This window comes from Xenopus tropicalis, chromosome 2, assembly GCF_000004195.4.
Source record: "Xenopus tropicalis strain Nigerian chromosome 2, UCB_Xtro_10.0, whole genome shotgun sequence".
NCBI classification, from domain to species: domain Eukaryota; kingdom Metazoa; phylum Chordata; class Amphibia; order Anura; family Pipidae; genus Xenopus; species Xenopus tropicalis.
Window position 1 is genome coordinate 142,750,674 of NC_030678.2, and position 27,254 is coordinate 142,777,927.

Consider the following 27,254-nt stretch of genomic DNA (forward strand, 5'->3'; position numbering starts at 1 on the left):
TTAGGATTTTGTCAGAAGTGTCAGTGACACGCACATGCTCAGTGGGCTCTGAGCAGCTGTTGAGAAGCTGAGCTTACAGTGTCATCACAAATTATCAAGCAGAAAATAAGGTTTGCCTCTCATGAATTGATGCTGTAGGGCTGATATATTAAATTATGGTGCCTATTGCACCGGTTTCACATCTGCCATGTACCAATAATCTGTATTATTTACTAATTCGTATATTCTATATATACAGTATAAGTTGTGTGAGTCCCTAAGCTCAGTAAGTGACAGCAGCACAGAGTATGTGCAGGGAATCCGCAGAAAAGAAGATGGGGAGCTACTGGGGCATATTTAGGGGCACAGATCTTCCCTGCTAAAGGGCTGGGGTTGCCTTGGGCCAGTACAGAAGCCAAATCATAATGTATAACATCTCTGCACTACTTATTTAGTTAAGCTTTAGTTCTTCTTTAACTGTCAGTTCTTGGAGTTTATGTTTATTTTAGGTAGACTCCACACAGACTCCACACCCATTATGTTTTATATAATTTTTTAACTGGCAGGGAGAGGTAAACTGTGGTTTAGTTGGTCCGGTCAAGAGATAATTCTAAGCTCATACACTTGTTTATAATTAGAATCCTGTCTATACACAATCCTCAAAAGTTATAACTTTAAATCATTCCACGGTCATTTTTGTAGACCTATTTTGACATATAATGCTTGACTCTGTTCTAATGTCCTCGAATACACTCATCATTAATTACCACTGGTTCCCACCTCTCCCAGAATCCAGTGAAATAATGCACAGCTTGCTAAGAGCCTTGAAACAGCAAAGTGATTATCAATGCTATTTGTATTTATTTTCTGTGTGTGTTTTTAACTATTTTGTCATAACTCATGTGCTGAGTTACAAATGAGCATTAGATTTTAAGTTACTATAGAACAGTTAATTAACTTTTTTTTAACTATTCAGTGCCAATATGGCAAAGTAATGACTGGCCCAATAACATGCCTACCCAGGCCTTCTGTAACTGATAGTCCTCGTCTCCTCTTATTTACTTATTCTTCTTCAGTCACTAGGGGAACAAAACATTAAATTACATTTTATTGAATTTGTGAAGGTTGGGAAGATTTAAATTGACAATATTTTCCATTTACATGTATGTTATATATTGCATGCATCTTCTTATAATTGTATGTTGACATAAGTATAGGTTGTTTTAACCAGGAAATCTTATGCTATTTCCAAAAAGTAAGAGCAGCATTGATTGCTCTGATGATGTATCCTTGTCCATAGACTCAGAATTCATAACCATATCATAAAAGCTGTAGAATGTCTTTTTTTCAGGCATGGGGGATGCTTGTTTTACTAAGAAAGAAAAGCTAGGCTTTCTGAATACTTAACTGGTGATATATCCCTCCAGGGATCACTGGTGCAAAGGTCTTGCTTTATGAAATGTATTTAATAATACATAAACAAAGTGGAAACGCCTCATTATAAACTGCAGTATATATGTTAATTTTGGCTCAAACACCATGAAAATAATCCAATAAAACAGCTAACCAATAGGTTTCAGTATTTCAGCATTGGTTGTTTGTTTTTAATTTATTTTGTGTTAGCATTGTATCTTATATATTTTCTTCTCTAGCTGCCTGTTAGGCTTGTCCGATTCTAATGGCTTTTTTATTTGTTTAGTAGAATGAGATTCAAAATGCCAGGTGGAAAAGAACATATTGCCTAGATACAAAGGCATCATCCTCCCACTGTGGAGTTTCCATTTTTAGTTTGTTTCCCTTTAGCAATTTCTCTGGTATAGTGGAAACATAAACTGGATTTCTTTTGTCCACCTGGTCTTTGTTTTACCCAGTCCCCCTCCAGAGGCCCATAGCACTCTCCTATTCATGCTCTGGGCTTCTGTTGCCAGTCTAATTAAAATGCCTTGGTTGGTGGCCAGATTTGGTGACCACTGTGCCTTGTGCTCACAAAAACATTTTGCATTTTAGCACTTCATGCAAAACAATAAATCGTCTGTTCATTCGCAATAGCTTGTATATGGTGCCATCAGCTGTTTAAGCTGCCCAAATTAGGTAAGGCAGACCCATTAAAACATAATGTATCTGAACTGCGCTAGCCTTTTTTTTATTTGCTAGTTGTTTTAGTGCATCTAGTCACAACAAAAATAAACAGAAATATCAAAGGGTACTGTAACCAATATAAATATGTGCCCAAATCGTAGTTGGTGCTTATTAATTCTTTTCAAAAAAAGGTTTTTGGGTAGTTTTTGGCTTATTAGTTTGCTTCCATAACTTTATTTCCTGCTGCAACCAACTGACCCATAATGTTTGTCAGAAGTGTGAATGGTTGACTCTTGCTGGGATCAGTCAGTTAGAGCAGGTGAAATCTGAAGTAAATTAGGTTTCTGGGTCACTCTGAAAGAGTGTTGGAGTGATATTACATGTTTTTTTTATTAATGTATGTGATTTTCATTGTAGGGCACAGGACCTTGTATGTGGGAGTTCGAATGCCATTGGGGCGTCAGAGTCATAGACATCACCGCACCCATGGACAGAAACACAGGAAAAGAGATAGAATGAAAGGAGTTATTCAGGAAGAAGGTCATGATGAGTCTTCAGCTCATGGTAAGAAATTTGTATAGTAACCAATTACTTATAACTTATAATGAAAAGGTATATTCTAGGTAGGGATGCACTGAATCCAGGATTCAACATTTTACAGTAGGATTCGGATTCCGACTAATCCATACCGAACCTAATCCTTAAAATCACGGGACTTTTCATCACATAACTGGGGCGGGGCTATGGCTTGGCAATCTACCATTGCCTGATCGCCGCATCAGTGCCAGCGAGTCCTGCCTGGTTGTCCCAATGTGGAAAACCAATCGGGCAATTTTGACCTGGACACCTTTACTGAAAACCGAGCTCTCCATGTAAAAACTGGACAGATGGCAACTCATAAGTCCAGACCTGTACCCAGAAACAGAACCATAGAAACACAGTAAGAACTTCTCTTAACAGAAGATTGTCTGGAATTTGGGTTAAATGTTTGTCAGCACAGTGTAAGTTGCAGCCTGTAAGCTCACATGCAGAATTACCAGACTCATCAATTAGTAGCCTGAAAAGCACCAGTGTGTGTTCCCAGGGTGGTATTGCATGGCATTAACATTAAATTAGAGCAAACTGTAGACTGCTTTGGGCATGTGATGCTATGACTTTGGACTACTAAAATTGTGGCACATTAAACATTGGAATTAGCCCTGGACAAAATACTTGGCCATATAAGGGGGAGTTAACCCCCAAAAAAGTAAACATAACAGGTTTGTAAAATATTGACAGTGATAACCATAAAATGTCTAAAATTTCTCCATGGCATTGACACGCCAACTAATGTGGGAAACAGCAAGGATAGGGACAGGTTATTAAAGAAAAGGGTGGAACAGAGATAATATTATAAAGACAAGCAAGACTGAGAAGAAGAAGGGCAATAAGGGAAAGGTATAGTATTTCTCGACAGTTGTGAGATTTAGAGCATTTTATAGAAATAAAGGTAGCAGATTTTATTTACACAAATGCATTTCCAGCCCTATCCCCAGGATTTCAATAGATATATGAACCAGGTTCTTTTATTTGAGGGGAAGGTGCCAGACGTACAGTTATTACACTTAGGGTTATCTCTTTCTGAGTTAAGGAATAACCAAGATTTGGGGTTCATTCAGGAAGGCAAATAACTTAAGGGTTTTTGGTCCCTGTGTTATAAAGGTTCTTTACAAACAACCAGAGCACAAAAGGGTTATTTTTCCCTGTGTTATAAAGGCTCTTTACAAACAAGCAGAGGACTGTGTTATGGAAATTTCAGATGCTGAAAGTTGTTTGAGGTAAATAGGTAAGATTTTTTGACACATAGGTGGGTTCTGAACAAAGCCATAGACTCTAACTAAAGAACAAAGACAGCACAGGGTTTATATAGACTTTGTGACATAGTAGCATACATTATAAGAAACGTATGAGCCTAGACATTACCAGATTACCAGTTTACGCGCATAGAAATATCTGTTCATAGCACAGAAAACAAGGAGCTGCTTTTTGCCAAATAGGTGGTTCTGTATTCAAGGCCATAGTATATGTATCCAAAGCTAGCTTGAGAACAGAATGCAAACGAGTCAGAAGTGCCTGTGGGTGAATCTGCACACATAGAATTTATTCTTTATCAACTGCCTTCAGGAACATTCAAATGTCTATCAGATGGATCAGGCACTTATATTGTAGTGTCACCCACTGTGACCTACAGCACTTATATTTGCCTATTTGTGTCTGTTAGTTACCCTCCCATATAGATTGTAAGCTCTACGGGGCAGGGACCTCCTTCCTCTTGTGTCCTTGACTCTTAACTTATTGCTGCTGTATTTATCTGTATTTATTATTATACTTTGTATTTATCTATTATCTTATTAACACCCTGTTTGTATTATTGTATTCTACTGTACAGCGCTGCGTACATAAGTAGCGCTTTATAAATAAAGATATACATACATGGATGGAACTGCGTAATTGAGTAGATGTGAAACCACCCTCTTTACAAAAACAAGAAACTTTAAATCCTTTGATTTTGGAAAATCTTCATGGTTTATATTTATGGTCTTCTTTCCTATTAAAAGAAAATAGTAAAGAAAACCAAACAAACCTCCACTGATTTGCCATGTAATTTGTTTTTCAGATACACCATCCCAGCGAGTGCAGTTTATCCTTGGGACAGAGGATGATGAGGAACATGTACCACATGAACTTTTTACTGAACTGGATGAGATTTGTGTTAAAGAGGGTGAAGATGCAGAGTGGAAAGAGACAGCAAGGTAAAAAATTCTTTGGAATTGTATTCATAGTGTTGTGTTTTATTTCTCTAAACATGGCAACAAGTATGAGTCTATGTAGAATATTATTACTGATAAAATGATGGTACAGTGTACTGTATGTACTTTTTATTGTGACTGCTGGTGCATTACACTCGGAGCCTAAGGTTGGTTGGGAAATGGTTCTCACAGGTAACAATAAGTTAAAAATCCCTTTTCTAATTACTTAGGATGACAATTTCCAAGGAGAACAGTATAAAGGAACGTTATATGCTGTATACAGCAAGGGTTTATGTGGACCATTAATTTAAGTAATGCTTCCTATTCATGAACTTCTGCGTAAAAAAAAAATAAATCCAGCTAGTGTTTATTACCCTTTTCTGCATATGAGTTTATGTCAAAAAGTGTGGTTATATTTTCCATTTAAAAACACGAAGCACAGAAGACAGATCTTGGATTTAAGATTTCCTTTGTGTCTCTTTATATATTAATTGTGTGGTTGTGTTAGCTGTTGCTTTCCTATCTTTGTATGCAAAGTGTCTCCTATGGATACATGGACAGACTTGCCATTCCGGCAGAATACTTAATAAATAATGTTTCAGTTGAAATATTTTGCATCCTTCCTAGTACTTCTAACATATGTCCATAGAAATGTCCCCTCAGACCCATAGAGCTTACAGTGTAAATTTGTTGTGTGATGCATAGAGAATAATGCACAATAAGTCACAAGGAGTGGATAATGAGATGAAATCTAGGTTGCCACAATTTCATGGCAATCTAATTTTTAGATCTATGGCTGTAGATGGTCTTTCAAACTAATCAGTGCAAGAAAAACATAATAACCTTAATTACACTATTTCCCAGGTAATCATTCTGTGTATAATAACAATTTGAGGGGTAAATTCCCTTTTGTATACATAAAGTATATACTAAGTGCATAAACACTCTTTACCTTCCATTGTTTTGGCAAATATTGTACCACATCTGAGCTTTTTACCTATTGGCTTCACAGTCAGAAAAAGCAACTAGATATTTACAAAAAGTACAACATAAATTAGATGTTCCAAGCAAATTGTTTTAGGGTTACATAATATCTATATACTTACAGCTTGACTGAATGTTGAAGGAGTCCCAATTTGCTGATAAAATGTCTTAATTCAACAAATTTAATAAAAACAAGGTCAGGCAGAATATTTAGATACTTGATTACTTTACATATACTTTCACTTCAAATCAAATTCCCTAGCAGGCTCAGTAAATGAATCAAATGCACGGGACTGGTCCACTTTTAAGCGTTTTATCTGTCAACCCAAATTAAGGGAATCCGATCTGTGATGAAAAAATGTATTTAGAACCAGTTATGCACCTTGCTTTGATAACTATTTTTAAGTGTAGGAAATAGTTTCATGTTATAAAAGTGATTATTTGAGTATCAGCCATATTACCATGAGGACCCAGTTTTAGGTCTCAAACAGTAAGTTAAAAATCCCTCTTCTAATTAATTAGGATGACAATTTCAAAGGATAACAGTATAAAGGAACGCTATATACTGAATATAGCAAGGGTTTAAGTGGACCTTTAATGTAAGTAATGCTTCCTATCCATGAACCTCTGATTGACAATTCCTCCAGTGACCAAATTCTGAGTGATACCTTCCTACAATCATCTCTCATTCACGTGAGTTTCCTTGTTCTCAAACATAAAAGCTATACTGCTCAACCTCAGTTTTTCTCAGAATTGATAAATTCTATTGTAAAAATTGTATTGTAAAAGTATTGGCCTTCTGACCTTGAAAATGTATATCTTGATGTTCATAGGAAAGAAGCTACTTTCACTGAATCCTCTTCAAATAATTCCACATTTCTAAGATGCACCACATCTTCTGCTCACAAAACCTGTCATGGAAAGTGCCTTGACTTTGTTGTTTTTATCTGTAGCCAATGGAAAGAACCCTAAAATATCTATTGAACAGTTTTCTAACATTGCATTCTGCCTTTGTAATATACATTTCCAGAGATGCTTTTCATGGCATAATATTACAAAAGCAATGGAATTGGAATAAAATACAGTGCTTTATGGGTATCAGCACACCCAGCAATGGAAATAGATCAGTCTGCATATTTGACCTCAAGACTTTTCATTTTAGAAATGGATATTCTTTTCTTCAATTTTCCAGGTGGCTTAAGTTTGAGGAAGATGTTGAAGATGGCGGCGAACGATGGAGCAAACCCTATGTGGCAACTCTTTCCCTGCATAGCCTTTTTGAATTAAGAAGTTGCATCATCAATGGAACAGTTCAGTTGGATATGCGTGCAAACACCATAGAAGAAGTTGCAGGTTCACATTTTTTCTTCTATGATTATTTAAATAAATGTATAGACATGTATCTATATGTACAACCTGATATAGCTGCACACACATTTAAAAAAAACTAACAGCATGGGTGAATCTTATAAAGAAATCAAATGTAGACATAACAATAGGGCACTCACAGGACTTACAATATGTGAAAAAAAGTGAAAAAGTTATATATACACATACTTTTTTTCACTGTTACTATTTTCATAACTACATGGAAGTAAGGTTCATTAAACTAAAGTGCATTATTGAGATTTAGTATGGTTAGCGCACTTTACCCTTTCATAAGCAAATGAGAAAATATTCTCAACTTTTAATTGGAACAGTGACTTACAAAATATGAAAGTATTGAATAAAGACATAATTATAAGGTTTAATGCTCAATCAAAATATGCTAGGCCAATCATTATTGTGGTTTTGCATTAATTCCAACAGCAAATCCTACTGTCTGCTGCAGTTTTTAGAGTAAGTGGACAACAGCCTCAGGGAGCCCAGAGTTCATCTCTGACACATTTTTCCTCTGGAGAATTCAGGCAGAGCGCACAATTACCACGGAATAGCCATCTCTATGCAATTTCATTAAATGACTTAATCAGATGGACTCAGAAACTAAATTGCATTGCTTGGAAGTCTGTTAATGATTCTTGGTACAGATGTGCAGCTACCTAACAATGAAATGTTTGCTCATTTATGCCTATACTATATTTTTCCTTAACAGGAATTGAACTTCTGCGGATAATAGAGTATAATAGAGTATAAGTGTACACTATTACAGAAATAATTTTGCACACCACATACTATTCTCTTTTACTCAATTAATTAAAACCTTACAGACTTGAACCTTTTTAAAAAGAAAAATGTTACGTTTTATATCTAAATGATATGGAAAACATAAGGAAACTGTATAAAGCTGGTAAACATTGTCTAAATGTCTGGCTAACAATCCTGACCAGCTGTATGAATTCTATAGATTCTGACCACAGGGCAATCATAGATAAAAGTTGACCTTTTAATAATCACTTGTGACCCGTGAAATAAAAGAGGGCTGATTTCTACCGGCGTGCGTTGTACCGTTCTTATTTATGCTTTGCTGTCTAGAGGTTCCAGGTTTTGTTTTGTGTCTGTAAATGCTATTTTATATTTTGCTGGGGAAAACACAGTATGGCCTTTTAGTCACCTATAAAATAAATACAAACTTGCAGGCAAATAAAGCTTTCCGAGAAGAACAAGAATAATGCATTTCTTTGTGTTTCACTGGACATCCATAAAATCTTAGTGAAATTAACATCTGGCATAGCCTTTTGACGTGAATGATGCAGTGCTTCACAGTACTTTTCTTTGTCTGTAGAAAGAATGGCAGTTATAACAGAGTATGGAAATAGAATAGAGCAGGGATAATATCTAGTGGAAAGTTGCTTGGTGTGAGGGAGTTATGATGAGGGGAGCATAAAGTGAGGCAAGAGGGTAGTAAATTACGAGAAATTTCGCAAGAACATGAAGTTAACTTGAAAAATTGATTGTAGAGACTAAAGAATTAGAAAATATTAGAAAAAAGGTATGTGAACAGGGATATACATATTAGTGGAGCCAAAGATTAAAGACTTATAAAAAGTGGAGAAATTGAGAAAATGATAGCGCCAAGATTGGTGCAAGGCTGTATTTACAGCAGTATTTTAACTAACTAGGAATCACTCAAATACGTCTGGCTTGAATATTTTGTTGTTGTATTTACAGACATGATATTAGACCATCAAGATTCAGCCAATGAATTAGGCGATAACATCCGTGTGAAAGTTAAAGAAGCTCTTTTGAAGAAACACCACCATCAAATTGAGAAGAAACGCAACAATCTTATACCAATGGTGCGTTCATTTGCTGAGGTTGGGAAGAAGCAATCTGAGCCCCATTTATTAGACAAGAATAGTAAGTCAGCTTCATGTTGTCCTTACCTTTTTGTTAACAAACTTATTTCAGTTTTATTTAGATAAAAAATATGTTACTTTGTCAGAAACAGATTAAAAGGTATCATAAAAATGAATTTAAAAAAAGCATTATTTTGACATGCAGCCAAACAGTATGGAGATTTCTTGTGACATGATTTTTAGCTATTTAAATAAGACTATAAGAACAAGACTTGCAGAATCCAATGCTGGAAGTTTATCCAGCCCAGTTTAGTAGAATTTCATTATTGGGTAATTTAAGTGGATAATTGAAATTGCATTTGTAGCCATCAAAATCTGGAGAACTAAAGCTTAACTAAAGAAGTAGGCTAAAAATGTTTTACATTATGTTTTGGGCTTCTGCCCTTTAGCAGGGAAGATGCCCCAGTAGCCCCCCATCTTTTTTTTCTGCTGATTCACTGCATATGCTTTGTGCTGCTGTCACTTACCTGATTTTAGGGACTAACTTACAATATACTGTGTGTGTGTATATATATATATATACAGTATATATATAGAATATACATGTCACAATATAATTCTGATTAGTAAATAATATCGAATATTAGTACACAACAGCTCTGAAACCAGTTCAGATAGCATCAGAATGTTATGGTCAGCCTTGTAGCATCAGCTTATATTACACACCAACCTCATTTTCTGCTTGCAACAACCCCTGTGCTCAGCTTTTAAACAGCTGCCCAGAGCCCACTGAGCATGTGCAGTGCCAGTGACACTTCTAACAAAATCCAACATGAGGACAGGGTCAGACTGGGCCGCTGGGACACCGGGAAAAACCCCGGTGGGCCCCGGCGGCCCAGACCCGACCCATGTCAGCTCTCCCCCTGCCCAACCGTTCCTCCCCTGACGCGTTAAACTCACACGCGCTCGGGGGAGGATGTTGGGTGGGGGAACCTGCGAGGAGGGTTAAGGGGGGCCCCTGCGGGGGGGATTTAGGGGACATAGCCGGTGGGGCCCGGTGGGCCCTGCACCCCCCAGTCCGACCCTGCATGAGGAGCTCCTGTGATAACTGAAAGACCTGGATAATTGCTACTATAGAGATGCTGAACCTTTGGGTTAGTGCAGAAATTCAGTAGATACAATATGGCATTTCTACGCATATTTATTTTTAGGGTGTAGTTCTGCTGCACAAAAGAAGCTGATTAAGAACTGAAGTGTAGTGGATCTGATACAGTGTTGGCTAACAGATAGCAGAAGCCTTGTAGTTAATGGAGTAAGCTTAATGCAGAGAGAAGCTTAGTGGGATCACTCAATGGAGTGAAGGGAAATTATTTTAAAATTTTGAGTTATTTAAAAAAATCTTGCTTAAAAAATTATAGATAAATGACATAGTATTTCAGAAAATGTGGCAGGGTCTAATGCAGTAATTATTTTTTCATACGAAAAATTTCTGCCATCAAATTCCATTTAGTATTCAGTACCTGAATATTTCTAATACTGAAAAAGTCTCACATTATTGATTTTCTGTCCAATCCACTATTCTCAAACCGTGTTTTCTGCGCCATAGTCCTAATCTGCGATTCTCTCCCACAGGTCTGTCTGTCTCTCCGCAGCCTACCCCCTCTACACTGGATGTTAAAAATGGGGGAAGTCATGAGAACAGCAGTTCTGTAGATTTAAGCAAGGTGAGCTCCATCCTTTATTTATACAAACAATAGGCATTATAGTCACCTTGATATGGCAAACAGGCTGAAAATTAACAGTGTTACTTGTCTGTAATAAGATGAGGTGTAACAAAAGATGTCTGTACTGATTTGGGGTTAGATGAGGAAAGTCACATTACAACAATAAACAGTATAATTATTGTACATATCTGAGAGAGTAGTGCAAGTGATTATGACTGATTATCTGGTTAGGCAGGTATTAAGTTAAAAACTGGCTTAAAGTGATACTGACATGAAAAAACAACTTTTTAAAATATAAATCTACATAAAAAGTTGCCTTTAGGTCGTGTTGATAATTTTTTACTGATAGGGCTGCTTTTGTAAGTAATTGTTACTTGAAATCCCAAAACCTGACTGTTTTGCCAGCCTGAATGTCCCTTCTCAGCCTGTCAGTTATAGCTTCTAATGCTAATGGCCTCCTGCTGGACAAATATGGCCGCCCCCTCATAGAGGAACATGGGGGATCAGATAGTGAATGTAAAAGCTTGGACAAATACTTTTATGGCCAAATTATAAATAGCATGCAAAGACAATGTTATGACAGATGTAAAAATAATTTCATTTCTGGTGTCAGTATCTCTTTAAGAAGTTTTCTATATGTGGCTTTGATATTAAATACAAATTGTCATGGGTAAGACAAGTTAAATAACAAATGGTTCCCTTAGACACCTGAAGACAAACAAACAGCTGTAAGAAAAAATATGTAGGGCAGAGTGTTGGGTGCAATGGCTGTCATTATATAGCATTACTCAATGTTTAATTAGTGTTTCGAATAAACCATTAGTGTAAATTGTTCTGAATGATGCCAATATGATTTAGGCCTACAGGCCTCCCCTCTCCTTTCCCTCATGAATGCAGTCTTGCCGAACGCAGGCACAACTGTATTCATGGGACACTTCATTTAGCATGCAGGGTAGGGTGCAAAGTACAAAAACTTTGCACTTTTTGCCAATATTTTGGATTTTGCACCCTGACTTACATGTTGTAAATGACCCCTAATATAATTCACTACTTGAAAATTGTACCATAAAAGATATATTAAAGCTGCTTTATCTGTTTACATAATATGTTTTATTGTACAAATATTTGTTTGTTAAAAATGCTACATTATGGTTTAAATATGTCCCATCACCTTTAGTATTGTGTAAAGCCAATATGCTTTTTGCATTAAGATAAATGGACATTGTATGAATAATTCTTTCATGCATGTGTGGGAAAGCAGGCTGTTAAATGTGTTTAAAGCAGGTGTCTGTGAATAGTCAACATTACCTGCTGCTGTGAAGATAAATATATGTGTTTAATCAATGTTGGCAATGTTGTGGCTATAAGAACTGATATACAGTATTATTGTACAGTATATCACTTACTAAGATACAGACAGAAATGTACAAAAGCCTCAGGGTATCACTGGTAAACACTATCACCCAGCATAGTGTCCATAACACTGTGAGACTGGAGTGCTGGTTATTTTCTTAATAAAATTCTGCAAGCATAAAAGCTAATTATTTTACAGTGCAACAGAAAGATTTAGATTCACTCTCAGTACAGTTGAGGTAGTACAGATTGTCAGTGTCTGACCTTCACAGCAGTTTTTATTTGTTTTGTTGTTTAATGCTTTCAAAGGTGGACCTTCACTTCATGAAAAAAATACCTACTGGTGCTGAAGCTTCCAATGTCCTTGTTGGGGAGCTCGATTTTCTAGAAAGGCCCATTGTTGCATTTGTGAGACTTTCTCCGGCTGTTCTTCTCACTGGACTGACTGAGGTACCAATCCCTACAAGGTGAGTTTAATACAAGAACTACAGTATTGCAACAAAGATGAGAATGATATGCCTTTGACTTCTTACACTGCAATGGAAATGTGAACATCATATGCATGAGGTGTTCTAGGAATTCTGATCTGTGCAGGTGGTTATATGTATACTATGAAGGCAACTAGCTGTTATGTAAGGAACTCTGGGATGTCCACATGTCCATGTAGCCGATATCTGCATAAAAACAAGAGAGACTGCAAAGTCTCATGGTTTTATGAGTATTTCGGCTACATGTGCCTACACCCGAGCGTATTCCATTTATTCGGGTGCAGGCACAGGTAGGAGGCATATGGCGGTATTTTCGGCAAGCGTTTCTCACATTAGCCTATGGGGGGCAAAAATACGATTTTTTCACGGCAGCGACGAAAAAGTCGCATAAAATATACGAAAAAGTCACGACAGCGACGAAATAGTCGCGGGAAATACGAAAAAGTCCGATCTTTACAAAAAAAATGCATTCGGATGCATTCGAAGCGTTCGTGCCTTAGTAAATCATCCCCTAAGTCTTTGTTAAATGCAAAGGGTACACAAGTAAGAGCACAAGTATGTATCTCTGCTCTGTAGCCCGATAATCACTAACCTCAGTTGTTGTCATTTGCACATAATGCATATTTGCTGTTTTTTTTAACAGGTTTCTTTTTATTTTGTTGGGACCAGTAGGAAAAGCACAGCAATATCATGAAATTGGCAGGTCAATGGCAACAATAATGACTGATGAGGTACAGTATGTATAAGTGAAACAGTATCTACAGTGAAACTTCAGTTCTACATACCCTATTTTTAAGTTTTCCATCATTTTATATTTTTTGTTGTGGTCCCACCAATTTATAATGTATTTCAGTTGGTGTTTTTCCCCTGATTTTAGATAATATTTTCCTGAATTTTATATAATTTTGTTGTAATGTTCCCAAAACTGTCAGTTTGTCCTCTATGAAAGTTATTATTAGGTTTACTAATAAAAGGTTTAAAATACAAACCAGATGCATAATTTGCCACAGTCCTGTCTGTAAATAGTCAGTTCCAATTAGTCTGGACCTCAGAGAGGTCTTGCACTGCCTTACTCTTGTCAGGAACATAGTAAATATTGTATTTCAATGTAAACCCAACTCATTTGCTAGTATCCTTAAATACTTGAAGAATAAGTTGCTTTAACTCATTTTTCTGATTTTACATTTTCCTGGATTTTACACTACAGTATTTTTGGTTCCTTGAAAAATGTAAAGTAGGGTTTCTACTTTATATCTTTATTACAATAACAGTTCACAGTCAAGGTCCCTATTAATGCAAATGTTTAAATCCCCATTACTCACTATAATATCATCAATAAGAAAAGCAACATAAGTGTGATAAACCAACCATAAAATAGAATGGAAATAAAATACTGAGGGGAATTTATTTCTGCTTTGTACTACTTTTATGGTGAATTTATTTTACAGCTTTTTATGCTGTACTGCAGATATATAACTAGAAACTGGTTTGGCAGACATTAGTGGATCATTTTGAAGATATTTTGTGGAGGGGGATTTGTTCTTACCAGAAGCTACATGTCCTAGTCTAGGAGATATGGGAGCATGGCCACATCTAACCTCCTTTGTAGCAAGTTTTGGAATCTTGTTCCCTTACCTTCTTACATACATACATACATACATACAGTGGATATAAAAAGTCTACACACCCCTGGTAAAATGTCAGGTTCCTGTTTATCTCTGTGCTGAGACAAAGATAAATCATTTCAGAACTTTTTCCACCTTTAATGTGACCTATAAACTGTACCACTCAATTGAAAAACAAACTGAAATCTTTTAGGTGGAGGGAAGAAAACCAAAAAACTAAAATAATGTGGTTGCATAAGTGTGCACACCCTTAAACTAATACTTTGTTGAAGCACCTTTTGATTTTATTACAGCACTCAGTCTTTTTGGGTATGAGTCTATCAGCATGGCACATTTTGACTTTGCAAGATTTGCCAACTCTTCTTTGCAGAAACACTCCAAATCTGTCAGATTGCGAGGGCATCTCCTGGGCACAGCCCTCTTCAGATCACCCCACAGATTTTCAATCAGATTCAGGTCTGGGCTCTGGCTGGGCCATTCCAAAACTTTAATCTTCTTCCGGTGAAGCCATTCCTTTGTTGATTTGGATGTATGCTTTGGGTCGTTGTCATGCTGAAAGATGAAGTTCCTCCTCATGTTCAGCTTTCTAGCAGAAGCCTGAAGGTTTTGTGCCAATATTGACTGGTATTTGGAACTGTTCATACTTCCCTCTATCTTAACTAAGACCCCAGTTCCAGCTGAAAAAAAACAGCCCCAAAGCATGATGCTGCCACCACCATGCTTCACTGTGGGTATGGTGTTCTTTTGGTGATGTGCAGTATTGTTTTTGCGCCAAACATATTTTTTGGAATTATGGCCAAAAAGTTCAACCTTGGTTTCATCGGACCATAACACCTTTTCCCACATGCTTTTGGGAGACTTCAGATGTGTTTTTGCAAAATGTAGCCTGGCTTGGATGTTTTTCTTCGTAAGAAAGGGCTTTCGTCTTACCCCATAGCCCAGACATATGAGATTGTTGTCACATGTACCACACAGCCAGTACTTGCCAGATATTCCTACAGCTCCTTTAATGTTGCTGTAGGCCTCTTGGTAGCCTCCCTGACCAGTTTTCTTCTCATCTTTTCATCAATTTTGGAGGGACATCCAGTTCTTGGTAATGTCACTGTTGTGCCATATTTTTTCCACTTGATAATGACTGTCTTCACTGTGTTCCATGGTATATCTAATGCCTTGGAAATTCTTTTGTACCCTTCTCCTGACTGATATCTTTTAACAATGAGATCCCTCTGATGCTTTGGAAGCTCTCTGTGGACCATGGCTTTTGCTGTGTGATGCAACTAAAAAAATGTCAGGAAAGACCAACTAGAGCAGCTGAACTTTATTTGGGGTTAATCAGAGGCACCTTAAATGCTGGCAGGTGTAAGCTGACTCCTATTTAACATGATTTTGAATGTGATTGCTTAATTCTGAACACCGCTACTTCCCCAGTTAGAAGAGGGTGTGCACACTTATACAACCACATTATCTTAGTTTTTTTGGTTTTCTTCCCTCCACCTAAAAGGTTCAGTTTGTTTTTCAATTGAGTGGTACAGTTTATAGGTCACATTAAAGGTGTAAAAAGTTCTGAAATGATTTATCTTTGTCTCATTTTTGTACAGCACAGAAACCTGACATTTTACCAGGGGTGTGTAGACTTTTTATATCCACTGTACATACATACATGTGGTATGTGACCCACAACACATGCAAAATCACAGGTCACCCACGGGAAGCCCAGAAAATAAAAATTTGAGGTCCAAGTAACCACTGTAATCTAACATGTATTAAAAACTAAAAGCACTACTATTAAATAACTGAAAACAGTAAAAAGTTCTACATCTACAGTACAAAGAGGCTGAAAAAAAAATCATTTTTTTTTACCATGGTTAACATCGCTCAGCAAAAAAAAAAAATGATGTTAAATTATCCCCTTAGAATTATAGTCCTACAGGTTTTTGGGGTTTTTTTGCTGGCAATCTAAAATAATGAATCTGAACATACTCTCTTTAACAGTTCTTTTTTATTATGTTGTATAATACAACTAACTCATACTAGTTCTAACTTTTCCATATCTTAACTATCAATACCTTCTCTAGATCTTTCATGATGTTGCTTACAAAGCAAAAGATAGGGGGGATTTGTTAGCTGGGATCGATGAGTTTTTGGATCAAGTTACTGTGCTCCCCCCTGGTGAATGGGATCCATCGATTAGAATTGAACCACCAAAGAATGTCCCTTCTCAGGTAGGTCAACTAATATTTTATTTAAAAATTGTTTAAAAAAAATATTTTATTGTATTTCTATAAAAAAAATACCTCAAATATCTAAAGAACCGGTTCCATCTTTTTCTGTGGTACATTTTGTGGGTTTAATCATATTTTCATTACATCTGCACAGAAGCAGTAGCCCAGCTGCTTGACTTTTTATCCAGCAATAAGACTGCCTTTAAACTATTGAGTATAGTGATGTATCTGGCAAAGGTTAGAAAGTACTTGTGCATCAGTCCTATTATAATAAAGCTAATGGCACGGCAAGGTTAGAGTTGTACACCCCATATTACAGTACCATAAATAAGCACGGGCAGAATGAAAGATGATTACAATGCTTACATTTTTCAACGAGTATCTATACAAAGCAGAATATAAATAATAATTATATGCTCATTATTTTATAGGAAAAGAGGAAAATGCCTGGTGTTCCAAATGGAAATGTTTGCCATGTGGAGCCAGAACCAGAACCAGAGCATAGTGGACCTGAGCTCCAACGTACAGGAATGTGAGTTACAAAATATTATTAGTTACGTGAACAGAACTTACATAATCATCCATAACAGTTGGAAGATAGCTTATTATTCCTGTTTCAAAATATAAAAGCAAGGCATTACTGTACCTCATCGAGTGTCTCTGGTGGTGCTTAGGGGCATGGCTGAAGTAAATTGTCAGCCAAAGACGGCCTTTTTCATTTTTCAGTATTGTAGTTTCTGTATTTATTCACTAGAAGAAAGTAGCTCTCCTTGTCATTGTCTGAGGCTGGGATACTGTTTGCAAGCTGTACAGGGCAGGGACCTTCATCCTTTTGTCTCTTTGTCACTTTGCTCTGTGGAATCTTTAATGCAACTACTCCAATAATAATATTTCTATATTTTTTTTGGCAGGATTTTTGGAGGGCTAGTGGCGGACATAAAACGTAAAGCTCCATTTTACTTGAGTGACTACAGGGATGCGCTTAGCTTGCAGTGTGTGGCCTCATTTCTTTTCCTCTACTGTGCCTGCATGTCTCCAGTAATTACATTTGGAGGTTTGCTTGGAGAAGCTACTGAAGGCCGCATAGTAAGTGAGATTTAAACTTACACAATACAACAAAGTTTTCTGTCCATGATTTATAACATAAAAAACAAAAATACAGGGGATAAATGGAAAGGATAAATAACCAAGGTATTTTCAGTCTGACTTTTTTTTATAGACACTGACATAAACATGAAACAACAGTAAGCACAGATAAACCAAAAGACCCTTTCCTTATTTGACTGTCTAGTCAGTGGGTAAGTGCCCATTATTGATTGGGTTCCATTAGCAGACCAAAGTAAAATGCAAGATTTTCTTATTTTCCCAGTAATGACAGTTATGATGGCCAGCAATATACTAATTTTACTAAATTGTGTTTGTACGTAACCTGCCTTAACTGTTTTTAGTTTTCTCTTCTCCACATTTAAAGGAATACTACACTTTATAAATGTCATGCTAAAATGTGCTTAGTACAGGGGAATACTGATGCTATGCATGGTTTTATGATTTTTCACTTTTGTTTACTTTAGCTGTTGATTCTTTGCTTGGTCTATTTCATCTCCAGTCATGCCATTTTTTTAAGGTGGCCATACACGTAGCAATTTCGATCGCACAAAAGATCGTTCCCACCCTCCACTGACTTTCAGGGCTGAATCATCAGATATGGAAGTAGAAACAATAGAAATTCTACCTCCTTCTGCCGATTCAGCCCTGAATGTAGATTTTGCTCAAGCGCCTTCTATGGCACCTGACCATAGATATCGGTCGCCTTCTCAAGCCGACATACATGCACTGAATATCGTACAAAATGAGGTTTTGTACGATATCATTGGTGCGTGTATGGCCAGCTTTATTCCTTACATGGGGATAGTCACAATTAAGAAAGATTTTGGGTGAAGATAAGAACAGTTGTGGCAACAGTTAGGCAAAAGCTAGGGAAAACAATACTGTTGTAACCTGCTTAAAGGAACAGTAACACCAAAAAATGAAAGTGTTTAAAGTAATTGAAATATAATGTACTGTGGCCCTGCACTGGTACAACTGGTGTGTTTGCTTCAGGAACACAACTATAGTTTATATAAATAAGCTGCTGCTTTCATAAAATTCTGGCAATATCTGACCAGACATATGATACATATGTTCTTTTCTCTATTGATTGACTAAAATGGATCAATTTATGTTCTAGTGTCTGTATGAGTCAGTGGCAGACCCTGAGCTGCATGTGTCAATACTTGTGACTAGTAATCTGACTGATAGTCCCAGAGGCTGAGAGTAATTTGGCTGTCCACTGGTGAGCTCTTTTGCTCAATAAAAAGTACAGGAAAGTTATTTAAAGATGCATGATAAAACTTACGGCACACCAGGTTGTATTTCTGTTTGCATTAAAACGTAGCTAGAGAAAAAGCAGATCTGCTCCCATCCGAACCTTGCTGTAAGTGCACTGACAGGCATACTATTGGCCTGTGTGCACACAGAGTGGATTTTGGTGCAAAAATGTATGCGTTGTGTTTCCTCACCAAAATCTTCTCCATGTGTGCCCCCAGTTTGATGCCATGCCTTTCACTCCTCTTACAGAAAGGGCAGATGGGAGCAGATCCACTTGAATAAACAGCCTGGTTTGCCATTGGCTTATAAGCATTCCATGATTTGGTAGAGCAGATGTGTATTTTGTTTGATATATAACATGTCATGTGAAAATGTTTTTTTAATGTTTTCTTTACAGTATATTAAAGGAGCAGTTCATCTTGAAATACATATGTATTGTAGAGGCAGTAGTATTTTAAGGCAATTTGCACTTTCCCCAGTAACCACATTATCCAGAGAGGATATGAATAGAACAACAGAATTATAATCTGGATTAGTCTGCATTCTAGTGACCCCATCAACCATATAACAATTGAAATTCGGGATGGAGTGAGGCGTACATTGGTAGAGCAGATTCTTGTATTGCATAGTTGTATCTGTGTTTATCATTAGTCATTTTAGCTACCACTTACATGCATTTTATTATCTATGGAACAGTCTGTGTGCAAGTTTTACAAAAATGTTGCACATATTCCCCACAGAGTGCGATAGAATCCCTCTTTGGTGCTTCTATGACAGGAATAGCATACTCCTTATTTGCTGGGCAGCCTCTCACTATACTTGGAAGTACAGGGCCCGTGCTGGTGTTTGAGAAGATTTTGTTCAAATTTTGCAAGTAAGTGATCTACTTTGGTGAATGTGTTTCTTTTTCACTGATCATCTGTCTTTTACAAAGTCTCAGATAGGAGAGCACTGTGTTCTATGGAGCTTCGCTGTGAAATTGCCTTGAAAGAAGTAAATAGCCCAGTAAAGTAGCATAGGGACTGGTGAGTATCTTCTAAAAGAACAGATGTATTTAGGTCACATTGATTTATGAGAGGATATGAAGTATTTTACTTTTAAGCTTTACACAGTTATTCTACTCATATTATACTGTACATTGCAGGCACCCAGCATAATATCTGGTAAAAGTGAATCTCTGTCTAAATTATTATTAGGGATGCACCTGATGTCAGATTAGAGAACATTCAGTAATATGGAGCACCATGCCTTAAATCTACTAAAAAATAAACAAAAATATCTAGTAGTATTGTTTTGCCATCAACATGGATTTGTGCCAGCTTAAATGACATTAAGTGCAAGGTACTATAGTATTAATACAAAGGCTAAGATAGTTTTGGAATGTGGAAGAAAACAGAATACCTGGAGGAAATCCGATGATATACAGGTATGGGATCAATTATCTAGAAACCTCTTACCCACAAAGCTCCAAATTACGTAAGGTCATCATCCCATAGACTCCATTTTAACCAAACAATTCAGGTTTTTTAAATTATTTCTCTTTTTTCTTTAGTAGACTTAAGGTATGAAGATCAAAATTACAGAAAGACCCCTTATCCGGAAAACCCCAGGTCCCAAACAATCGGGATAATAGGTCCCTTACCTGTTTAAACTTCTTGCTGATGCATAATGAGTTTCTGGATGATAGCGCCCATACCTGAGAAATATATAAGAAATAACATATGGTTATTCATTTTATACATCCTGTAATAATTAGAATTGTAATCTTAAGTAGGATGACTTAGCAGTAAATGAGTAGTTTGCATTTAAATCACCTTTTATTTATATTAATGCCTTTAAGAGGGGCTTGGATGGTTTCATGAGCAAGCATTATACCCAAGGTTATTGTGATACTAAAATCTACAATTAGTATTGATGTTGGTATTTATGGTTTATGTATGTGAGTGTATCGTTATGGGTCTATGTGTGTGCCTGGGGTTTGCTTGGAACGGTCTTTTTTCAACCCAACTTGGTTTAAAACTTGGGTTGAAACAAGGTGGTGCCTCCACTAACCAGTGTTAGTTCAACTATAAGTTTTTTCTTTTCAGCATAACAGTATAGCATGTTATTTGTAGGCTGATCAATCTCTTTTGGTTTGCTATAGAGAATATGGCTTGTCATATCTCTCCTTGAGAGCCTGCATTGGCTTGTGGACAGCTTTCCTCTGCATTTTTCTTGTGGCCACAGATGCCAGCTCTCTGGTCTGCTATATCACACGCTTTACAGAGGAAGCCTTCGCCTCGCTGATTTGCATCATATTTATTTATGAAGCCATAGAGAAGTTAATACATTTGGGAGAGACATATCCGGTCAACATGCATTCTCAACTGGACAAACTTACTCTTTATTAGTAAGTGTTTTTTATTGTTTATTATCTAGTTGTCCACATTGCGTGCATCATTTTATCTTATTCTGCCATATATATTTAATTTTAATTAAACATTCCTTTCATAGATAATATATATAATACCAGTAAACATGCTTGAGATCCACTATGAAATAAATAGCCTTTTTGTTTATGAGATTTAAAGTAATAACTTCTTTGTCTTCCTTAGTTGTAAGTGTGCTGCTCCTGCAAGTCCAACCAATGACACTTTACTGTACTGGAGGGAAAATAACATCACAATAACTGAAGCAGAGTGGGCCAACTTCACAGTTAGTGTAAGTAAAAAACAGAGTGCATAACAGTGCCTACATATATTTCTTTAGATAAAAGAAATATGTAACAGGTTCTGAGCGCATTATATTGTACCAGTTGCCAACAGAGCATATTGAGAGGGGTTCTAACTGAGACCTTTTTACTGATCATCAACCCCACCAACCCAAAATATCTAGAACAAGGTTATAGAAAAAATGTCTTACGTACATACCAAGCGTAACTATTGTCATTAGAAGATAACTTAAAACCATATCGAGCCTAGAATGAAAGGGCAGGGTATGGTACAATGATCAAGCCCAGCATTGTGGCAACAAGTAATTGTTGTTATATTGCTGGATGTGGTGTACATAATATGCTTTTTATTTTGTTGCAAAACAAGAAACATTCAAAATAAGCTTTATCAGACCTTTATAACATAATTGCAAAGGTAGAACTTTATGTAGTTATGTTTTCAGTCCCAGGTACTACCAATATGCCACCTGGCCTAAAGCTCTAAATTGTGTGACTAGCTTTGGGTAATGGAATCTACAGAGTAGTTATTCAGTAATACGCCGTCTTGGTTATGCGCATTTTGAGATTTAAACATCAAAGTATTTATCACACCCAAATGTGGCTGACATTTTTCTGACTTGATAGTGTCTTTGAAAATGCTTTTTTCCTTTCCAGGAGTGCAATAAAATGCATGGGGAGTTTGTGGGGCCTGCTTGTGGACACCATGGGCCATATACTCCCGATGTCCTCTTCTGGTCCTGTATCCTGTTTTTCACTACATTTGCATTATCCAGCGTTTTGAAGACATTTAAAACAAGCCGCTACTTTCCAACTAAGGCAAGTAACATAAAATACTATATTGTAGTACCGGTATGGGATCCCTTATCCGGAATCAAGGTTTTCAGAAAGCTCCGAATTACTCCGAAGCGTGTCTCCCATAGACTCCATTTTAATCAAATAATTCAGAATTTTAAAACTGATTTCCTTTTTCTCTGTAGTAATAAAACAGTACCTTGTAATTGATCCAAACTAAGATATAAATAATCCTTATTGGATGCAAAATAATCCTATTGGGTTTAAGTAATGTTTTATTAATTTTTTAGTAGACTTTGAGGTATGGAGATCCAAATTACAGAAAGACCCCTTATCCGGAATACCCTTGGTCCCGAGCATTCTGGATAACGGGTCCTATCATATCCCTATTCTGTACATGGCAGAGGACAACTGGTAGGATTTTTATACTGCATTGTACCTGTATTTAGAATAGAAGCTCCAGAGGGATCATATACAGCTGCAAGTGCAGTTGCACCAAAATGGATGCAGTTGTTGCAGGGTCTGAAATCATTTTTTAAAGCAGTATACCTTGTGTGGGCCAAAAACTCTTTGACTGTGCAGCCCCTCCCTTACTTCTGTTCTCTCTGCTCCTGGCCAAGGAAAATGCTTAACCTCAACTTTAAGACACACTGACCTCTTCAAAAGTCCTTCTATCACCCATGCACAGAAAGGGGAAAAAAATTTTAATAGTGAAAAATGCAGGGAGTTGTTGCGCTATTATTTTTGGGGGGTCACTGATGCTGGTTACTCTGCCATTTAATGTTGGATGCTACTTTGCAATTAAATGTTGAGTGGTCAATACCTATGATGCTGGGCTTAACAGTGCCATTTAATGTTGGATGCTACTTTGCAATTAAATGTTGAGTGGTCAGTGCCTATGATGCGGGGCTTAAGAGTGCCATTTAATGTTGGCCAGTCAGTACCATATGACAATGGACTTTAATTGCCATTTAATGTTGGCCAGTCAGTACAATATCATGCTAGGGTTACTTTGCAATTTAATTTTGGACAGTCAGTGCAATATGACGCTGGAATTAGTTTGCTATTTAAGGTTGGCCAGTGAGTGCAGTATGATGCTGGAAGTTACTTTGCCATTTAAGGTTGGCCAGTCAGTGCAATATGATGCTGGAAGTTACTTTGCCATTTAAGGTTGGCCAGTCAGTGCAATATGATGCTGGAAGTTACTTTGCCATTTAACTCTTTCACTGCCAAGCACGTATGGCATACGTGCTGGCAGTAAAAGGCCTTAAACTCCAACGACGTGTCCCATACGTCGTTGGTGTTTAAGGTCTTCTCTCTGCAGCGGCGGCATGTGCCAGGGGGGCTGTCATCAGGGTCCTGCGAGCCGATCGCTCGCAGGACCCTCCAGGAAGCAGCAGACGCGATCGCATCGCGTCTGCTGCTTCCTGCTTCCTCTCTCTCCCCCAGCACCGGCGCCACTGAAGGAGGAGGAGATCGGTCTTCAGGACAGGTAAGGAGTATTATTTTTTTTTTGCATTTATACACTTACACACACTTTTACATACATTTATACACACTTACATACATTTACACACACTTACAGCACACATTTTAGCATTTTTTTTTGTTTGTTTGATTTTTTTTTTTTCATTTTTCACACTTTTATACACTTATTTACACTTATTTACACTCATATACACACTTACACACTATCACACAACTTTTACACATGTACACACTTTTACCACTTTGTTTTTAGTTTTTTACCTAAAAACTGTTTATTTTGACAGCGTAACTATTGGATCAGATATTCTGACCTCTAATTACACTGTCATGTGACTTATTTTGTTGTTTCACTGATTTGCACAATTTTTGTGGTTTTATTGCATTTTTATGCCTGTATATGTGTTCCTAATCTGTTTTTAGCGTAGCTTTGCCATGTGTAACTTTGGTGTACAAAAATAACTTTACCTATTTTGAATTCATCAGAATGTGTACTTTCCAAAAATATATGGTTTTGTGGGGGTCTCGGTATAGTTAGGGGGGTTACTGCACATAATACGCTGACAGGGGGCTCTGTGTGCAAAAGCTGAGCTGGCAGGCGAGAAATCCTTATGCGCTATTTTTGTTTTGGGTTCAGTACATACCGCAGACTTTGGTATATCTATGCATATTGGGCATCAAACTGTTCAGTAGGCCTCTGGTGTTCCTATTTGGGGTGATTTGTCTTTATCTGATCTTTATCAAGAAATTGTGAGAGATAAATGCGGCAAATTGCAACATTTTTATGCGATTTTCGAAATGTCATATAAATCTGCAAACTTAGGAAAGCTTTACAGCTTGGTACTTTGAAGCAAGAAGAAATGTTTACCCATCATAGATTCGGGGGGATGTGTACTTTCCAAAAATATATGACTTTCTGGGGTAAGCGTACTTTTTACTAGCTTTATCCCACATATAATGATGTAAATGTGTTGATTTTGCAGGAGCTGAAATGACAGAAATGACAGTACATATGGGGGTATGTTCACATTGGGACCCCTACATGCCACATACTTAGGTAAACCTATACATATTGGGCATCAAACTGTTCAGTGGACCCCTGGTGTTCAAATTCAGGGTGTTTTATCTTGGTACCTAATGCTATGTGGGAGATAAGATGCTGCAAAGTGGAAGCTTTGAGGGGATTTTTGGAAATGTCATCAAAATTTCTAACTTTAGAAAAGCTGTGCGGCTTGGTACTTTGGAGTAGAAAGACATGGGTACCCATTTTAGATTCGGGGGAATGTGTACTTTCCAAAAATATATGACTTTCTGGGGTGAGCGTACTTTTTCGTAGCTTTATCCCACATATAATGATGTAAATGTGTTGATTTTGCAGGAGCTGAAATGACAGAAATGACAGTACATATGGGGGTATGTTCACATTGGGGCCCCTACATGCCACATACTTAGGTAAACCTATACATATTGGGCATCAAACTGTTCAGTGGACCCCTGGCGTTCAAATTTAGGATGTTTTATCTTGGTACCTAATGCTATGTGGGAGATAAGATGCTGCAAAGTGGAAGCTTTGAGGGGATTTTTGGAAATGTCATCAAAATTGCTAGCTTTAGAAAAGCTGTGTGGCTTGGTACTTTGGAGTAGAAAGACATGGGTACCCATTTTAGATTCGGGGGAATGTGTACTTTCCAAAAATATATGACTTTCTTGGGTGAGCGTACTTTTTACTAGCTTTATCCCACATATAATGATGTAAATGTGTTGATTTTGCAGGAGCTAAAATGACAGAAGTGACAGTACATATGGGGGTATGTTCACATTGGGGCCCCTACATGCCACATACTTAGGTAAACCTATACATATTGGGCATCAAACTGTTCAGTGGACCCCTGGCGTTCATATTTAGGGTGTTTTATCTTGGTACCTAATGCTATGTGGGAGATAAGATGCTGCAAAGTGGAAGCTTTGAGGGGATTTTTGGAAATGTCATCAAATTTGCTAACTTTAGAAAAGCTGTGCGGCTTGGTACTTTGGAGTAGAAAGACATGGGTACACATTTTAGATTCGGGGGAATGTGTACTTTCCAAAAATATATGACTTTCTGGGGTGAGCATACTTTTTACTAGCTTTATCCCACATATAATGATGTAAATGTGTTGATTTTGCAGGAGCTGAAATGATAGAAATGACAGTACATATGGGGTATGTTCACATTGGGGCCCCTACATGCCACATACTTAGGTAAACCTATACATATTGGGCATCAAACTGTTCAGTGGACCCCTGGCATTCATATTTAGGGTGTTTTATTTGGTTACTTTATGACCTGTAGGAGATAAGATACTATAGACTGGAAGCTTTGAAGCGATTTTTAAAAAAAAATCAAAAAACCAATAACTTTAGGAAAGCATTGTGACTTGATAGTTTGGAGTAGACAGACAGTTATGCCTATTCTGTTCTTTCCAAAAATGTACAATTTTCTGGGATAAACCTTCTGTTAGTGGAATTTTTGGCCTTGAAATCTAAAGTATGCAGCTTTCTGGAGCAGTGCTTTGGAAATTTGGTAGTGTACTGCTGGGAGTTTTTGACCTATACAAGTGAGAAATCTCCATAAAACTATATATATTTGGTATTGGCACGTTCAGGAGACATGGGACTTTCCAAATCAGTTGTATATTCGTGCATAAAATAATTTTTGTTTCTAGTATATGTGATTATATTATGGAAAATTTGATTTTTTTTGCATTTTTAGACATTTAGAAGCCTATATCTTGTTACAGAATTGGAATTACACAAAAATTCTACCATATTTTGAAAGCTTAGGTTGTTCTGAAAAAAACAATATATTGTTTTCCTGGGTAAACTAAAAGTCCCCCCGAGGAAAGGCCCCTAAAGTGAAACAGTGCAAAATGTTCAAAAACTGTCTGGCAATACAAGTTCCGCTTTGACCAAAACAGCTGGCAGTAAAAGGGTTAAGGTTGGCCAGTCAGTGCAATATGATGCTGGAAGTTACTTTGCCATATGATGCAGGACGTTACTCTGCCATTTATTGTTGGGCAGTCGGTTTGGCCTTAAAGGTGGGTGAGGTTACATGGACATGGCTTAAAGTGGGTGTGGTTTAAAAACTGGGCGTGGCCAACACTTGCTTCCATTATTGGCCCTTCACCACATTGGACAAAGGTAGCATTCTGGTTTAACATCATGCATCTAAATTGCTGTTTACACACTTCATTCGTGGTCTGGCTCTTACTATTTAGGCTCAGTACATATATGTCTTGCAGAGATGTGTCCTAAATATCTCTGAATCTCAGGCTGATATTCATGTATGGAATTATAACTGTCCATAAAAAGGGCTTATCCCTAAGAGTTAGAAGCATTGCATTTAAACTTGGGTGGTTTGGTTGCCACTCCCAGTTCCCTA

At 37.2% G+C, this 27,254-nt stretch overlaps 1 protein-coding gene across 1 annotated transcript in view; it reads left to right on the top strand.

Moving 5' to 3' along the window:
- The window catches only part of slc4a8 (solute carrier family 4, sodium bicarbonate cotransporter, member 8), a 90,149-nt gene that overhangs the window by 42,430 nt on the left and 20,465 nt on the right, over nucleotides 1-27,254 (top strand). Inside the window, exons 3-16 of the mRNA XM_002933706.5 lie at nucleotides 2,476-2,622; nucleotides 4,715-4,850; nucleotides 7,024-7,184; nucleotides 8,940-9,128; nucleotides 10,700-10,791; nucleotides 12,454-12,611; nucleotides 13,276-13,363; nucleotides 16,333-16,479; nucleotides 16,911-17,011; nucleotides 17,391-17,565; nucleotides 19,587-19,720; nucleotides 20,990-21,235; nucleotides 21,441-21,546; nucleotides 22,211-22,372. Coding sequence (XP_002933752.2) covers nucleotides 2,476-2,622; nucleotides 4,715-4,850; nucleotides 7,024-7,184; nucleotides 8,940-9,128; nucleotides 10,700-10,791; nucleotides 12,454-12,611; nucleotides 13,276-13,363; nucleotides 16,333-16,479; nucleotides 16,911-17,011; nucleotides 17,391-17,565; nucleotides 19,587-19,720; nucleotides 20,990-21,235; nucleotides 21,441-21,546; nucleotides 22,211-22,372 — 2,042 coding nt within the window. The remainder of the gene's footprint in view (nucleotides 1-2,475; nucleotides 2,623-4,714; nucleotides 4,851-7,023; nucleotides 7,185-8,939; nucleotides 9,129-10,699; nucleotides 10,792-12,453; nucleotides 12,612-13,275; nucleotides 13,364-16,332; nucleotides 16,480-16,910; nucleotides 17,012-17,390; nucleotides 17,566-19,586; nucleotides 19,721-20,989; nucleotides 21,236-21,440; nucleotides 21,547-22,210; nucleotides 22,373-27,254) is intronic.